The 12,842-nt window shown below is 47.8% G+C and overlaps 1 protein-coding gene across 2 annotated transcripts in view; it reads left to right on the top strand.

The window, feature by feature from the left end:
- The window catches only part of LOC109903266 (E3 ubiquitin-protein ligase TRIM9), a 111,638-nt gene extending 99,193 nt beyond the window's left edge, over positions 1-12,445 (top strand). For both annotated transcript variants that reach the window (XM_031787717.1, XM_031787716.1), the window contains 4 exons: positions 400-538; positions 4,697-5,000; positions 7,722-7,884; positions 9,483-12,445. In XM_031787717.1, the coding sequence (XP_031643577.1) occupies positions 400-538; positions 4,697-5,000; positions 7,722-7,884; positions 9,483-9,560 (684 nt within the window). In that variant the 3' untranslated portion in view covers positions 9,561-12,445. The remainder of the gene's footprint in view (positions 1-399; positions 539-4,696; positions 5,001-7,721; positions 7,885-9,482) is intronic.
- Positions 12,446-12,842: the final 397 nt, after the last annotated feature.

Below are 12,842 nucleotides of genomic sequence, written 5' to 3'. Positions count from 1 at the left end.
TGTAATTATAGAAAGATAGAGCACCCCTCTGTTAGCCTTGGTTGATAGTGTTTTATTCATCTTCTTGTTATTGGACTGTGTGTTGTTTAACAAGCCCCCATCTTAACCCGTTAGACCAAGAGGACATTCTCAAGGTCTAAGGATGACATGTGGACTTTACAAGTCTCAGGCAGAGCTACCTCATCACCAACAAATCACCTCTGCTACATTAGCTAGTTAAATGTGTTTTATACTCTTATAATCTGGTTAGTTCTACAGTCTCTGTTGTGACAAATAGCTGCCATCGTCTAGCCTCGTACAACCATCCTTCACATTCTGTTTCCAAACAGAAGTATGAGGCTAGCCACAATCATACCAGTGTGACGATTATCTAACAGGAAGTTGTCATGGTTCTTACAGGAAGTGTACGTGGGGACGGAGACGATCTGCACGGTGGATGGACTCCACTACAACAGCACCTACATGTCCAGGGTCAAAGCCTTCAACACCAGCGGTGTGGGACAGTACAGCAAGATACTGGCCATGCAGACCTCCGAGAGTAAGCCTTACCTGAGCCCACTCTATAGAGCATATGGCCCAAATGGCTGCCTATTCCCTATGTAGTGCACTACTTTTTGATCAGGCCCCATAGGGTGACAAAAGTAGTTCACTCTAACAGGGAATAGGGGGCCATTTGGGATGCAGTGTCACCAACTCGTCTTATCCTTCGTTGTCATGCCCCAGACATGTATGTTTAGCATGGCAATGAGCCGACGCAGACAGCGGTTGGCTAAAGCACATACTGATTGGCGACGGTGAATCTAAAGAGCATATAGACAGCTGCCTATCAGACCTGGGTTCTAATTAAGCAATAAGGCCCAAGGGGGGGGTATATGGCCAATATATCACGGCTAAGGGCTTGTTCTAATGCACGGCGAAACGCGGACTGCCTGGACACAGCTTTGGTACACACACTTACAGTATTCCCACTCTCCCTTACCCCTGCCTGCCACCTGCTCTCCTGTGTATGCTGCTCAGCTCTACACGTACAGACAGACAGACAGACAGATAACAGAATCTTGTCACGTGTCAGTGGACCTGTGAGATCCAGGCAGCTCCTTCTCTCTTTGTGACATGATTTTGGACTGGATTGTCTCTTTTGACGTTGTCCTATGTAGCTGTTGGTTTAACAAGGATAATACTGTGTCTGGAAAACAAGACAAAACATGTCTGGATAGATTCCATTGGTTTCCGGTTTCAATTGACATATTTTGATGCCAGGCAACAAGTAGTTGTTTGGCCTTTAATGTTCGCCCCCTCTGTAAAATAGTCTAGGGGACAGAGTGCTAATCTACGTAGCCCTTGTCATTGGTTTGGAAAAGAATCCCTAGGCTGGTTGGAATATGCTTGAGTCTTCTCTGTGATACTAAAATGGCCACTGAAAATAAGCATTTTCCCTGATAAACTCAACATGGCTTTTACAGTCTCTACCACCCTCCCTCTACCCTCACCCTCCACCCTCACCCTCCACCCTCACCTCCTACACACTGTGCTTTTAATCTGTTCCCTCTCACTCTCTCCCTTCCCCTCACTCTCTCTTTTTCTCTTCCCCCCCCTTCATCTCTCCCTCCCCACTTTCTTCCCCCCTCTTCATCTCTCTCTCTCTCTTTCTTTCACTCTCTCTCCCTCCCAACTTTCTTCCCCCTCTTCCTCTCTCTCTCTCTTTCTTTCACTCCCCCTCTCTCCCCACTTTCTCCCCCCCTCTTCATCTCTCTCTCTCTCTCTTTCTTTCACTCTCTCTCTCTCCCAACTTTCTTCCCCCCTCTTCATCTCTCTCACTCCCAACTTTCTTCCCCCCTCTTCATCTCTCTCTCTCTCTCTTTCTTTCACTCTCTCTCGCTCCCAACTTTCTCCCCCCCTCTTCATCTCTCTCTCTCCCAACTTTCTTCCCCCCTCTTCATCTCTCTCACTCACAACTTTCTTCCCCCCTCTTCATCTCTCTCTCTCTCTCTTTCTTTCACTCTCTCTCTCTCCCAACTTTCTCCCCCCCTCTTCATCTCTCTCTCTCCCAACTTTCTTCCCCCCTCTTCATCTCTCTCACTCCCAACTTTCTTCCCCCCTCTTCATCTCTCTCTCTCTCTCTTTCTTTCACTCTCTCTCTCTCCCAACTTTCTCCCCCCTCTTCATCTCTCTCTCTCCCAACTTTCTTCCCCCCTCTTCATCTCTCTCACTCCCAACTTTCTTCCCCCCTCTTCATCTCTCTCTCTCTCTCTCTTTCTTTCACTCTCTCTCTCTCCCAACTTTCTCCCCCCCTCTGCATCTCTCTCTCTCCCAACTTTCTTCCCCCCTCTTCATCTCTCTCTCTCCCAACTTTCTCCCCCCCTCTTCATCTCTCTCACTCCCAACTTTCTTCCCCCCTCTTCATCTCTCTCTCTCTCTCTCTCTTTCTTTCACTCTCTCTCTCTCCCAACTTTCTCCCCCCCTCTTCATCTCTCTCTCTCCCAACTTTCTTCCCCCCTCTTCATCTCTCTCACTCCCAACTTTCTTCCCCCCTCTTCATCTCTCTCTCTCTCTCTTTCTTTCACTCTCTCTCTCTCCCAACTTTCTCCCCCCCTCTTCATCTCTCTCTCTCCCAACTTTCTTCCCCCCTCTTCATCTCTCTCACTCCCAACTTTCTTCCACCCTCTTCATCTCTCTCTCTCCCAACTTTCTTCCCCCCTCTTCATCTCTCTCACTCCCAACTTTCTTCCCCCCTCTTCATCTCTCTCTCTCTCTCTTTCTTTCACTCTCTCTCTCTCCCAACTTTCTCCCCCCCTCTTCATCTCTCTCTCTCCCAACTTTCTTCCCCCCTCTTCATCTCTCTCACTCCCAACTTTCTTCCCCCCTCTTCATCTCTCTCTCTCTCTCTTTCTTTCACTCTCTCTCTCTCCCAACTTTCTCCCCCCCTCTTCATCTCTCTCTCTCCCAACTTTCTTCCCCCCTCTTCATCTCTCTCACTCCCAACTTTCTTCCACCCTCTTCATCTCTCTCTCTCTCTCTTTCTTTCACTCTCTCTCTCTCCCAACTTTCTCCCCCCCTCTTCATCTCTCTCTCTCCCAACTTTCTTCCCCCCTCTTCATCTCTCTCTCTCTCTCTCTCTCTCTCTTTCTTTCACTCTCTCTCTCTCCCAACTTTCTCCCCCCCTCTTCATCTCTCTCACTCCCAACTTTCTTCCCCCCTCTTCATCTCTCTCTCTCCCAACTTTCTTCCCCCCTCTTCATCTCTCTCTCTCCCAACTTTCTTCCCCCCTCTTCATCTCTCTCTCTCCCAACTTTCTTCCCCCCTCTTCATCTCTCTCACTCCCAACTTTCTTCCCCCCTCTTCATCTCTCTCTCTCCCAACTTTCTTCCCCCCTCTTCATCTCTCTCTCTCCCAACTTTCTTCCCCCCTCTTCATCTCTCTCTCTCCCAACTTTCTTCCCCCCTCTTCATCTCTCTCTCCCAACTTTCTTCCCCCCTCTTCATCTCTCTCTCTCCCAACTTTCTTCCCCCCTCTTCATCTCTCTCTCTCCCAACTTTCTTCCCCCCTCTTCATCTCTCTCTCTCCCAACTTTCTTCCCTCCTCTTCCTCTCTTTTTTTTCTCTCTTTCTCTTGCCGTCTTTCTCGCTCTCTCACTCTCCCTCTATTCGTTTCACATTGCACCTGGACAATCTCCATGTGATATGCAAATACTGGCCACAGGTATGGATGGTTCACACACCCTTTAACTCTCTCCTTGCTGAATGTCTAATTCGCTCTACTCTGCTCCACTCCTAACCTGATCATTGCCAGTGTCATCACAGCAACCAATCATTGAATTGATAACCAAAGGGTGAGCAGTTTGCTGTCCAATGAGGGCTTCAGTTATTCCAGGTTTCACTAGGAACCTCCAATCAACATTCAAACTTATGTTCCCATGGGAACTCTCGTGTTCTGATGTTCCAATTACCATGGTAACAGTATCAAGTCCCACAGAGCGCCCACAGAGATAGCAACGGCCCTCTCCTTGAGTGTCTAATGGACTATTTTATTTGTAATATCTGTCATTTATTTATAATAATAGTGTATTTGACAGTATGTGCCAGAGATACAGTGGGGCAAAAAAGTATTTAGTCAGCCACCAATTGTGCAAGTTCTCCCACTTAAAAAGATGAGAGAGGCTTGTAATTTTCATCATAGGTACACTTCAACTATGACAGACAAAATGAGAAAAAATAATCCAGAAAATCACATTGTAGGATTTTTTATGAATTTATTGAAGTGTACCTATGATGAAAATTACAGGCCTCTCTCATCTTTTTAAGTGGGAGAACTTGCACAACTGGTGGCTGACTAAATAGTTTTTTGCCCCACTGTATGTGTTTTGCCTGTACCGTACCATAGAGTATCAGCCAGTACATAAGTCTTCTATTCTGATAACACTCTGGGATGCAGTAGCTGTCATTCCACTCCTTGTATTCCTGTGTCATATGCCAAAGACAATGTTCGTCAAGGAGTGGAATGATAGCTAAAAACGTGAACAACTTGAGGTCCCCGGGACCGAGTTTGGGAAACTTTGGTCTAACCTCACCTCAGACCACCAGTTTCTAGCCTCATCTCCTCTGTTATGTGTTTTCACCATGCTGATGGTTCCTTATGGTGGGAAAACATCAAAGTAAACCTCTTTATCTGTCTGTGTGTGTGTGTCTACTTCTTGTAGTTGCCTGGTTCACCTTTGACCCCGCGTCTGCCCACCCTGACATCATCCTCTCCAATGACAACCTGACGGTGACGTGCAACAGCTACGATGACAGGGTGGTCATGGGTAATTCAGGCTTCTCCCGCGGTGTGCACTACTGGGAGATCACGGTGGATCGCTATGACAACCACCCGGACCCTGCGTTTGGGGTTGCCCGCGGCGACGTGCTGAAGGATGTGATGCTGGGGAAAGATGATAGGGCCTGGGCCATGTACGTGGACAACAACCGCTCCTGGTTCATGCACAACAACTCACACACCAACAGGTAGGTCACCTGGTACACCTGATGCATCCACACCAACAGGTAGGTCACCTGGTACACCTGATGCATCCACACCAACAGGTAGGTCACCTGGTATACCTGATGCATCCACACCAACAGGTAGGTCACCTGGTACACCTGATGCATCCACACCAACAGGTAGGTCACCTGGTACACCTGATGCATCCACACCAACAGTTAGGTCACCTGGTACACCTGATGCATCCACACCAACAGTTAGGTCACCTGGTATACCTGATGCATCCACACCAACAGGTAGGTCACCTGGTATACCTGATGCATCCACACCAACAGGTAAGTCACCTGGTACACCTGATGCATCCACACCAACAGTTAGGTCACCTGGTACACCTGATGCATCCACACCAACAGGTAGGTCACCTGGTATACCTGATGCATCCACACCAAAAGGTAGGTAACCTGGTATACCTGATGCATCCACACCAACAGGTAGGTCACCTGGTACACCTGATGCATCCACACCAACAGTTAGGTCACCTGGTACACCTGATGCATCCACACCAACAGGTAGGTCACCTGGTATACCTGATGCATCCACACCAACAGGTAGGTCACCTGGTACACCTGATGCATCCACACCAACAGCTAATGGAGAGGCTTTGTATAATGAAACACCAAACAATCCACTCTGGCTAGTGTAACAGTGTTGCTTCCATCCATCTCCTCGCCCCTGACCTGGGCTGAAACTAGTGACCCTCTGAACACATCGACAACAGTCACCCGCAAAGCATCGTTACCTAAAGCTCTATAAAAGCCACGGCCCTTGCAGAGCAAGAGAAACAACTACTTCCAGGTCTCCGAACGAGTGACGTCAAAGATTGAAACGCTACTAGCGCACACTGCTAACTAGCTAGCCATTTCACACCGGTTACTCTCACCCCCCTTTGACCTCCTTCTTCCCCACAGCAACCAGTGATCCAGGTCACGGCACCAATGTAACAGTATTACTTCTGTCCCTCTCCTCGCCCCATCCTGAACTCGAAACAGGGACCCTCTGAACACATTGACAACAGTCACCCTCGAAACATCGTTACTTATCGCTCCACAAAAGCCGCGGGGAAACTACTTCGAGGTCTCATAGCGAGTGACGTCACCGATTTTTAAACACAACTAGCTGCTTAACCAGCTGACCATTTCACACGACCGGTTGTGTGCTTCTGCTTCTTTTACCTGTATGCTTAAGATGTGTCAGTAGGACTCAAATCAAATCTACTTGTATTTGTCACATGCTTGGTAAACAACAGGTGTAGACATAGTCAAATGCTTACGGTCCTTTTCCAACGATGCAAGTTTTTCTTTTTCTTAAGAAGAAAGAAAAAGGACTGTAGGTATTTACAGAGCTTTCAGAAAGTATTCACACCCTTTTACCTATTCCACATTTTGTTGCGTTATAAAGTGATTAAATAGATCTTTTTTCTCACCATAGTGATGACTCAAGGGTGGGAATACTTACTGTATGTAAATTAGATATTTCATTTATTTATTTTTGGTAAAAATTTAAACATGCGTTCTCTTTGTCGTTATTAATATTATTAATCATTTTTAGATTTTAGATTTAAAAAATAAATAAAAATTATGACGAAAATCCGGTGTTTCTATGTCAAACAGTGCATTCGGAAAGTATTCAGGCCCCTTGACTTTTTCCCCACTTTGTTACGTTACAGCCTTATTCTAAAATGGATTAAATTGTTTTTTTTTCTTCCTCATCCATCTACACACAAGACCCCATAATGACATCACAATACCCCATAATGACATCACAATAGCCCATAATGCCATCACAAGACCCCATAATGCCATCACAAGACCCCATAATGACATCACAATACCCCATAATGACATCACAATACCCCATAATGACATCACAATACCCCATAATGACATCACAATACCCCATAATGACAAAGCAAAAACAGGTTTTTCGATTTGGGTGGAGTGTTGCAGAGATGGTTGTCCTTCTGGAAGGGTCTCCCATCTCCACAGAGGAACTCCGGAGGTCTCTCAGAGTGACCATCGGGTTTTTGTTCACCTCCCTAACCAAGGTCCTTGTCTCCAGATTGCTCAGTTTGGCCGGGCGGCCAGCTCTAGGAAGAGTATTGATGGTTCCAAACTTCTTCCATTTAAGAATGATGGAGGCCACTGTGTTCTTGGGGACCTTCAATGCTGCAGACAATTTTTGGTAACCTTCCCCAGATCTGTGCCTCAACACAATTCTGTCTCTGAACTCTACGGCCAATTCCTTCGACCTCATGGCTTGGTTTTTGCTCTGACATGCACTGTCAACTGTGGGACCTTATATAGACAGGTGTGTGCCATTCCAAATCATGTCCAATCAATTGAATTTACCACAGGTGGACTCAAATAAAGTTGTAGAAACATCTCAAGGATGATCAATGGAAACAGGATCCACCTGAGCTCAATTTGGAGTCTCATAGTAAAGGGTCTGAATACTTATGTAAATAAGGTATTTCTGTTTTTTTTATATATAATATATAATTCATAATATATATATAATTCACTTTGTCATTATGGGGTTTTGTGTGTAGATTGATGAGAATTTTATATTATTTGATCAATTTTAGAATAAGGCTGTAACGTAACAAAATGTGGTCAAAGGGAAGGGGTCTGAATACTGTATACTATGCATACTATATGTATTTGACATTCTGTGTGTCTCTTCAGGACGGACGGGGGCGTCAGTAAAGGGGCTACAGTAGGAGTGTTGTTAGACTTCACCAGAAGGGTCCTCATCTTCCTCATCAACGACGAACAGCAGGGTCCTGTGGCCTTCGAAGGCATCGAGGGGCTCTACTACCCTGCTATCAGCCTCAACCGAAACGTACAGGTAACATAGAAACAACATAGAAACAACGTTATAGCCCCAACGTAGAAACAACGTTATAGCCCCAATGTAGAAACAACGCTATAGCCCCAACGTAGAAACAACGTTATAGCCCCAACGTAGAAACAACGCTATAGCCCCAATGTAGAAACAACACTATAGTCCCAATGTAGAAACAACGTTATAGCCCCAACGTAGAAACAACGTTATAGCCCCAACGTAGAAACAACGCTATACCCCCAAAGTAGAAACAACGTTATAGCCCCAACGTAGAAACAACGCTATACCCCCAAAGTAGAAACAACGTTATAGCCCCAACGTAGAAACAACGTTATACCCCCAAAGTAGAAACAACGTTATAGCCCCAACGTAGAAACAACGTTATAGCCCCAACGTAGAAACAACGTTATAGCCCCAACGTAGAAACAACGTTATAGCCCCAACGTAGAAACAACGTTATAGCCCCAACGTAGAAACAACGCTATAGCCCCAACGTAGAAACAACGGTATAGCCCCAACGTAGAAACAACATTATAGCCCCAACATAGAAACAATGCTATAGCCCCAACGTAGAAACAACGCTATAGCCCCAACGTAGAAACAACGTTATAGCCCCAACGTAGAAACAACATTATAGCCCCAACATAGAAACAACGCTATAGCCCCAACGTAGAAACAACGTTATAGCCCCAACGTAAAAACAGCGTTATAGCCCAAACGTAGAAACAACGCTATAGCCCCAACGTAGAAACAACGCTATAGTCCCAATGTAGAAACAACGTTATAGCCCCAATGTAGAAACAACATTATAGCCCCAACGTAGAAACAACGTTATAGCCCCAACGTAGAACCTTACAGTTTCTAGTCCAACACTCTAACCACTAGGCTACACTGCCACCCCAGCTTGAGACAGCCATTTGTAGTTCTGTATGATAGCCACATTAGCAACTAATTAGCATTACATTTTTTGGGGAGGGCGACAGGGGTAAACACAGGAGAATATATTGATAAAAGTCACCTTGTCCTAGAGAGATTACACGGTTGTCAAAACGTCACGCCAGACGTAAGCCTCCACTAAACACAGCCCTCATATGTAGTTGGGGCGGCAGGTAGCCTAGCGGTTAGAGCGGTGGACTAGCAACCTAAAGGTTGCAAGATCAAATCCCTGAGCTGGCAATCTGTCGTTCTGCCCCTGAACAAGGCAGTTAACCCACTGTTCCTAGGCCGTCATTGAAAATAAGAATTTGTTCTTAACTGACTTGCCTGGTTAAATAAAGGTAAAATAAAAAAAAGTATTTCTAAAATCCCCTACAGAAAAAATGAATGGTGAAAAAACGATTGGAACTGCTAGGTTGACTGCTAGGTTTTATGGGTATTGTGGCTCTATTGGTAATGCAGTGCTTGCTAACACCTCATGCAGTGATACAATAGCTCAGTCTATTTCACATTAGTTCAACAACTCCACCTACTGTTTAATACCTGCAATGACATCTACAGATAGTTGTTCGATCTGCTTCGAGAACTATTATTTTCTGCTGCTAGGATATGAGGAGGAGGGTGAAGAAGGAGGATGAAGATTATGATTTTTGTTTGTTCTGTAGGTGACCCTGCACACCGGCCTGCCCATTCCTGACTTCTACACTCCAGGGGAAGCAGACCTGTCTGGCTCAGTGTGTTAAGGAGTTGACTCAGCACTGCAGTGAAGCAAGATAAGGGGCTACGTCCCAAATGGCACACCCTATTCCCTTCATAGTGCACAGGGCTCATAGAGGTCTGGTCAAACGTAGTGCACTATATAGGGAATAGGGTGCCATTTGGGACTCAGAGAATGGCAACAAGCTGCTCACCTTCTGGGCTCTCTAAGTGTGGATCCCAAATGGCACCCTATTCCCTGTATAGTGCACTACTCTTAGCTAGACTCATGCTAAAAAGTAGTCTGCTATATAAGGAATAGGGTTCCGTTTAGTGCTCGTTCAACTCATAGCCATGTACACATCACCACATCCCTATTCCCTAGCTTCTATAGACCAACCAGGCCCATTGTCAGGCGTCACACAGCGCAACCGTCGCCTGTTGATCGCAGGACCAGCGTTGGGTTGGAGTGACGTCAGAGTCTGACGCAAGACAATGCTCCTGCCCTCTACAGACCACTGGACGGTCCGGACCCATAGGCTTGACTGTACAGTACAAGATACTCTCAATACCCAGCCATACAGTTACTGTACATACTTACTGAGCCATCAACACCCAACTGTCAACTGGAAATGGAACTCTGATTTGGCTTAATTATTATGAGTGGTTGAAAAGTGAACTAGATTCATCCATCTAACCAATCCAAGAAGATTACTTACTGCTCATCACCAGATTCTAGAACCCCTCTAGACTCTAGAACCCTGCCCTGTTAGTTCTGGTTCTAGATCTCTGAAGAAGACAACATAATATGTCATCATAGAACCTTTAACTTTAGACATTCTCTGTGTCTCTCTCTGTCTATCTGTCTCTCTGTCTCTGTCTTTGTCTCTCTCTGTCTCTCTCTCTCTGTCTCTCTGTCTCTCTCTGTCTCTCGCTCTCTCTCTGTCTTTGTCTTTCTCTCTCTGTCTCTCTCTCTGTCTCTCTCTCAGCCACACACACACACACAACGACCCTGTTACCATAGTCTGTACAAACCACTTCTCCACACTAACATTTCAACAGAATCCTTGTCCAACCAAACACACATACATGAGACTGCAGAATGGAACAGGAGTGGATTACCCTTGATGACAGCCAGGGGGAGCAGAAGAGGACACTCAACTACCTGCTGAAGAGGCCCGCTGGGCCAAAACTGGTTGAATCGACGTTGTTTCCACGTCATTTCAACCCAAAAAATTAAATGTGATGAAGTTGAATCAACGCGAAAAACTGATTGGATTTGAAACAGAGTAATCAACGCAAGGGAATTCTGTCATTTCTTTCACCAAACTTGTAACTTCAATCCAATGACATGCTGACATTTTGTTGTTGATTTCACGTTAGTTGACAAGTCAACCAACTGTATATCAAAACTAGACGTTGAACTAATGTCTGTTCCCAGTGGGGGAGGACTGGCTGACGGATGTAATGATCCCTGACAGAAAGCAATAGGGTGAGTTCCAAATAGCACCCTACTCTCTTTGTAGTGCACTACTTTAGACCAGGGCCTATCGGGTAGTGCACTACAATAGAGCAGGGCCCATAGGGTAGTGCACTACTGTTGACCAGGGCACATAGTTGTTTGCTGCTCTCAAACTGGCCCGTAGGTTTCTGGTCAAATGTAGAGCCCCACATAGAGAACTGGGTGCCATGTGGGACGGACTGCCATGTGGGACGGACTGCCATGTGGGACGGACTGCCATGTGGGACGGACTGTCATGTAGGACAGACTGTCATGTGGGACGGACTGTCATGTAGGACGGACTGTCATGTAGGACAGACTGCCATGTAGGACGGACTGTCATGTGGGACGGACTGCCATGTGGGACGGACTGTCATGTAGGACAGACTGTCATGTGGGATGGACTGCCATGTAGGACGGACTGTCATGTGGGACGGACTGCCATGTAGGACGGACTGTCATGTAGGACGGACTGCCATGTGGGACGGACTGTCATGTGGGACGGACTGCCATGTAGGACGGACTGTCATGTAGGACGGACTGCCATGTGGGACGGACTGCCATGTGGGACGGACTGTCATGTAGGACGGACTGCCATGTGGGACGGACTGTCATGTAGGACAGACTGTCATGTGGGACGGACTGCCATGTGGGACGGACTGCCATGTGGGACGGACTGTCATGTAGGACAGACTGTCATGTGGGACGGACTGCCATGTGGGACGGACTGCCATGTGGGACGGACTGTCATGTGGGACAGACTGCCATGTAGGACGGACTGCCATGTGGGACGGACTGCCATGTGGGACGGACTGTCATGTAGGACGGACTGTCATGTGGGACGGACTGCCATGTGGGACGGACTGCCATGTGGGACGGTCCGCCATGTGGGACGGACTCATGTGGGACGGACTGTCACGTAGGACAGACTGCCATGTGTGACGGACTGTCATGTGGGACGGACTGCCATGTGGGACGGACTGTCATGTGGGACGAACTGCCACGTGGGACGGACTGCCACGTGGGACGGACTGCCATGTGGGACGGACTGCCATGTGGGACGGACTGCCATGTGGGACGGACTGCCATGTGGGACGGACCGTCATGTGGGGCGGACTGTCACGTGGGACGGACTGCCATGTGGGACGGACTGTCACGTGGGACGGACTTTCACGTGGGACGGACTGCCATGTGGGGAGGACTGCCACGTGGGACGAACTGCCATGTGGGACGGGGACGGACCGCCATGTGGGACGGACTGTCACGTGGGACGGACTGTCACGTGGGACGGACTGCCATGTGGGGAGGACTGCCACGTGGGACGAACTGCCATGTGGGACGGGGACGGACCGCCATGTGGGACGGACTGTCATGTGGGACGGACTGCCATGTGGGAAGGATTGCCATGTGGGACGGACTGGTGGGGGTGGTGGTGGGGGTGGTGGTGGAGGTGGTGGTAGTGTTGGTGGTGGAGGTGGTGGTAGTGTTGGTGGTGGAGGTGGTGGTAGTGTTGGTGGTGGAGGTGGTGGTAGTGTTGGTGGTAGTGGAGGTGGTGGTGGAGGTGGTGGTGGAGGTGGTGGTGGAGGTAGTGGAGGTGGTGGTGGAGGTGGTGGTGGAGGTGGTGGTAGTGTTGGTGGTGGAGGTGGTGGTAGTGTTGGTGGTGGTGGAGGTAGTGGAGGTGGTGGTGGAGGTGGTGGTGGGGGTGGTAGTGGAGGTGGTGGTGGGGGTGGTAGTGGAGGTGGTGGTGGAGGTGGTGGTAGTGTTGGTGGTGGAGGTGGTGGTAGTGTTGGTGGTGGAGGTGGTGGTAGTGTTGGTGGTGGTGGTGGTG

Source organism: Oncorhynchus kisutch, linkage group LG14, assembly GCF_002021735.2.
Source record: "Oncorhynchus kisutch isolate 150728-3 linkage group LG14, Okis_V2, whole genome shotgun sequence".
NCBI lineage: Eukaryota > Metazoa > Chordata > Actinopteri > Salmoniformes > Salmonidae > Oncorhynchus > Oncorhynchus kisutch.
The sequence above is the reverse complement of the archived record's forward strand: the minus strand, read 5'-3'. Positions and strand labels throughout refer to the sequence as shown.